The sequence below is a fragment of the Nicotiana attenuata genome, unplaced genomic scaffold (assembly GCF_001879085.1).
Source record: "Nicotiana attenuata strain UT unplaced genomic scaffold, NIATTr2, whole genome shotgun sequence".
Lineage (NCBI taxonomy): Eukaryota > Viridiplantae > Streptophyta > Magnoliopsida > Solanales > Solanaceae > Nicotiana > Nicotiana attenuata.
Window position 1 is genome coordinate 7,428 of NW_017673731.1, and position 5,366 is coordinate 12,793.

General features: G+C 37.7%; 1 protein-coding gene across 1 annotated transcript; it reads left to right on the forward strand.

Moving 5' to 3' along the window:
• Window positions 1-3,663: 3,663 nt before the first annotated feature.
• On the forward strand, window positions 3,664-4,910 carry LOC109217123 (protein FAR1-RELATED SEQUENCE 5-like). Its single transcript, XM_019381354.1, has 2 exons — window positions 3,664-4,099; window positions 4,309-4,910. Exons 1-2 carry the CDS (start codon window positions 3,664-3,666, stop codon window positions 4,908-4,910), a joined length of 1,038 nt encoding a protein of 345 aa, XP_019236899.1.
• Window positions 4,911-5,366: the final 456 nt, after the last annotated feature.

Here is a 5,366-nt window from a genome sequence, read left to right on the forward strand (position 1 = left end):
AAGTTCATAAAGCTTGAATCGGGGTGTAATTCATGGTTTTAGCGTTGTTTGATGTGGTTTGAGGCCTCGAGCAAGTCCGTAATGTGTTTTGGGATTGGTTTGTATGATTGGTTGGGGTCCCGGGGGCCCCGAGTGGATTCCGGGTGGTTAACGGATCGAAATTGGAATTTGGAAGGCTTGAGTGTGTTGCTTCTGTCATAACCGCATCTGCGGTTCTTGGACCGCAGATGCGATCCGAAGCTCGCAGAAGCAGAAAGGGGGTCAGGCCCAGGAAACCGCAGAAGCGGTTCCGCTTATGCGGCCCCCAGACCGCAGAAGCGGTCAACGCCCTTATGCCCAAAGCCGCAGAAGCGGCGAAAAAGTCGCAGAAGCGACATCCGCAGAAGCGGCACTATTTCCGCAGAAGCGGAACTATTTCCGCAGAAGCGGAACTATTTCCGCAGAAGCGGAAATAGCTGGGAGCAGAAGCTTGTTTTAAATCGTGGGAATGAGTCTATTTCTCCCATTTCTTCATGGCTTGGGCGATTTTTGGGGAGCTTCAAGAGAGGATTTTGTCGTCAATGATTAAGGTAAGTTATCCCTATCACTTTTGAGTTAAATATATCAATTATATATGGATTTAAGCATGAAAATTAGAGTAAATATTGGGGTTTTGGTTGAAAACCAAGAAAGTTGTAATCTTGGATTTTAGCCACGATTTTGAGTATGGAATTAAGAGAAAATTATGTACTTGAGTTCCTAAGGTCATGGGTAACCTTTATCTTCGAAAAAATTATGGATTCCGGGCACGTGGGCCCGAGGGCATTTTGGTCATTTCACTAAGTGAAGTTGGGAATTTGTATAATCTGAATTTTTAACAAGTATTTGAGCATGCTCTCGTTAATTTGTCGTTAATTGACTAGTTTTGGTGCATTGTGCGTTGGTTCAAGCCTTCGGAAGAATGTAGAATGCCGGTTATGAGTCTTCGGAGCGAGGTGAATCTCCTTTCTAATCTTGTGAGGGGGAATTTACCCCATAGGTGAGTAAACTGGTTATGTGCTCCTATTTGTGGGGGCTACGTACGCACGAGGTGACGAGAGTCCGTGCGTAGCTACTATTATGCTATTGTCCGGGTAGTCTAGGACTCGAACAGTATGTTATACTTGGATTACTGTGAACCCATTGATAGTTTGAATTGTTTAAATCACCATGAATTGGTAAAGGAATTTAAAAAGAGAAAGTTGTTTATTTGGATGATTATCCTCGATGAGCTCTTAATTTCCTACTTGAGCATGTATTTTATGTGTGCCTGCGTCGCATGGATGATTCGCGAGCAGGATATGTATTTATTTATGGAACGGGCCGAACGCCTCAGTGAAAATAGATACATCTATGGTTCGTGCCGCTCGACCCTCGGCAGTGCACAATTTACATTCCTGTTGGAGCAGGCCGTCGCCTCGGTGTGATTTGCGCATGTTTATCTGTTACTTGAAGAATCGTGAATGTGGAATTGGCCCTATGTGGCTTGATATAAACTGATAAGATAATAAAGAATAGGCTTTGAAGCCCTTGATTTATTGTTGAAGGTGTTTACCTGTTTTCTGGCTTCACAATTAGAACTTCTGTATAAACCCATGATTTTTCCTCGCACTTATAGAATATTGTTAATTGATCTCTAGTGAGTGTCGAAGTTGGCCATCTCGTCTCTACCCCTTCGGGATTAGGCGGGATACTCACTGAGAACACGTTGATTACGTACTCGTACTACACTTCTGTGCATGTTTGTTGCACAGGTACATGTACACTTCTAGCAGCCTACTGGGCGTAGCAGCATGGATAATTTTGGGACTAGGTGAGCTGCAGTTTGCGAGGCGACCCGCAGCTAGTGTAGTTCCTTTCTGCTCTTTTATTATTTATTCCCTGTCCACTGTATTTCTGACAGATGTTGTATTTTATCTTACTTATCAGCAGTCGCTCATGCACTTGTGACACCGGGTTCTGGGATGGTTTTCTGAAAGATTTGAATTAATTGACATTGTTTGATTTGAATTGAAGCAAAAACCTCTTATTTATTTAAAATGGAAGGAAATTTCTGGAATTTGATGTATTTTAAAAGAGGATTTTAAATCGGTAATTTAATTGGCTTGCCTGATAGCGGTGTCCGGCGCCACCATGACCCTTAGTGGATTTTGGGTCGTGACAAAAATTAAGGAGAGATTCTTGGTGATAATTGATTCTACATTAAATTAAATCTTTAAAAAGGGAAAGGAGATTTCATATCTGCGTTTTTTTCTCCAGAACAATCCCTTCAAATTCTGAAAAAAAAGGAACGAACAGATATTCAACTACTAACAGCTACAAAAACTACGAAAATATTCAACTACTAACAGCTTCTAAGATTTGAATTCAAATTGTAGAATTCAAAATTTTCGATTTTCAACAACTCAAAGTTAAAAAAATCTGTTCTTCGTTGTTTCTTCTATCAAATTGTCGATCAGATATATCTCTTCTTCATCTTTTGTTCTTTCAATCTAGAAATCAAAAAAAAAAAAACCTCAACATCGACAACAAATCATGTCCAAAATCGCAATTATGCTACAATTTAATGGCAATTGGGATACCTGTGGCAGATTTAGGGATTTTCAAGTGGATGCCATTGTGGTAGATGAGAATGCAAGCTACAGTACTCTGATGTCTACAATTGCAGAACAACTATCAATTGATACTGCTGAAAAAATTGTAGAAATCAAATACATCGTGAACGACAATTGTCCCGCAATGGAGATTAGGAATGATATGGGGGTTCGTGTGTATATGGAGACCAAAAAGGAGAATAAAAACTCAGGTTCATATCCGCTATGTGTAAGTGTACGAGATTTCAATATGGAATTGGCAATCACCAATGATAACACAAGTGCAGGTTTGTGTAGTTCGAAAAATGCTTAGTATTTTAGTTTTATGATATTATCTACAAATTTACTCCATATATCTACAATGTGACTACAATTTCTCATATAGAAAGAAGTAAACAGTATTGATTTGAGACCAATCTACAAAGTGCAACAATGTAACTACAGTGTAACTACAATGTCTCACATCTTAAAATAGATAACTGTAATTTTTTTTAGATATCTACAACTTATCTACAAAGATTCTACAAATTTATAATGACACTGTTTATCTCTATTTTGATGCAGGTTCATCTGGATCGCTAAAGTTACTTGATATGCCATCCTCTCCAGATATAGAGGAATATCAAAGTGAAATAATAAAAGAATATACGCAAACCGATATTGAAGAAGGACAAGTGTATCAGGACAAGCAAACTGTAGCTACTGCAATGAAGCACTTTTCTGTGGTGCACAAGTTCCAGTTCAAAGTTAAAAGATCTAGTCATAGAAGGTATAGATAAAATCTAATTCTAAGCAGTGAATTGTTCAAAAAATGTGGTTTTTAATATTGTAGATAAATTGTAGTTAAAATGTAGTTAAATTATAGTTTATGTTATTTTCCCTTAAAACAATCCTTCTGCTGCACCTACAATTACAATTTGTTGTTTTTTTTGACAGCTACTGGCTTGTATGTGTTGGTGAAAACTATAAATGGCACTTCAAGGCAACATCAATTAATGATTCCGCAATGTTCAAGATAAGGAGTTTCAACCGACAACACACATGCTCCTTAATGGACGAAACATTCATACAACGCAAACGTACTGCATCTGTAGTTGGTAGCATGGTCATTCCAACGTATTGTGATCCAAAAACTGTGTACACACTAAAGGACATACAGACTGACATGTTAGCAGAACACGGAGTGAACCTAAGCTACATGCAAGCATGGAGAGCAAAGGAAAAGGCTTTACAATTTTTGAGAGGGAATCCGGCTGACTCCAACAGCAAATTACCCAAATATTTTTATATTCTTGAGGAGACTTATCCTGGTTCTCATGTTAAATTGAAGAAGACAACAAATGAATGCTTCTTGTACGCATTTGTTGCTCTTTCTACATCAATAAGTGGTTGGCAACATTGTAGGCCAGCAGTAGTTGTTGATGGGACATTCTTAAAATCAGTCTACAGGGGGATTATGCTGACTGCAAGCACCATGGATGCAGCAGGTAAAAAGTGTTAAATTTTAATAATTATTTTATAGGCAGTTTATAAAATGTGGATACATTGTAGTAAGTTTGTAGTTATTTTGTAGGCAGTACAAATAAAATGTAGATAATTTATCTATATTTGAAGGTAAATTGTAGTTGTTGTGTATTCATATTTTTATATACATCTGCAAATCTGCCATTTAAAATTTTATGAATTTTGAATGTAGGTACAATATTGCCCTTGGCATATGCTGTGGTTGATTCTGAAAATGATGCATCTTGGAAGTGGTTCTTTGAGCAATTCAAGCAGGCATATGGTGAAAGACCTTCAATGTCTGTTGTTTCAGATAGAACTGAGAGTATAATGAAGGCAACATCAATTATCTATCCGGGCATGCCACACTACTCTTGTATGTGGCATATTTGGACAAATATAAGGTCAAAATTCAAGAAGGGTCATCTACAATTACATGAATTGTACTTTGCTACAGCAGGGTCATACACTCTGGATGATTTTAATGAAAGGATGTCGAAGATTGAAGAGATAGACCCTCATGTTAAATCATACCTCTATGATATTGACTATCATAGATGGTCAAGAGTACATGCAACGGTAAATAGAACTTGGACTATGACATCAAACATTGCAGAGTCATTGAATGCTGTAACAAAATATGCAAGAGAGCTGCCAATATTTGACCTATTAGAGTATATGAGGACGCTTCTTGAAACTTGGACGAAAGAGAAGTTATTGAAGGCTAAGGGTACCTTCACATACCTTGGTTACAAATTCAACAAAGAATTGGAGAAAAATAGTACATTATCTTAGAAACTTAGGGTATGCTCTCTTTAATATACACTGTCTTGGTGCAGGGGGAAAAATATTTTAATACACAGTGTCTCAAGATTGTAGATAAATAGTAGGCAAAATGTAGTCGAATTGTAGTTTATGTAAAAATATTGCAGATATTATATTTTTATCATTGTAACTATTTTTTCTTTGTGTTTGTTCTGAAAATGTAGGTGAGGGCTTCGACAGATTATATACATACTGTGTTGGATGGTGTGAAGCGGTACATTGTGTGTCTAGAAAATAAGATATGCAGCTGTGGCCAATTCCAACTTGAAGAACTTCCATGTGCGCATGCTTTGGCTGCATTAAGGCACATGCATGAAACATACGAAAATTATTGCTCTCCATATTACACAAGGGAGAGCCTTCTGCGTACGTATGAAATACCAGTAAATCTTCCCGATTAAAACGCAAAATGGAAATGTGCCACAA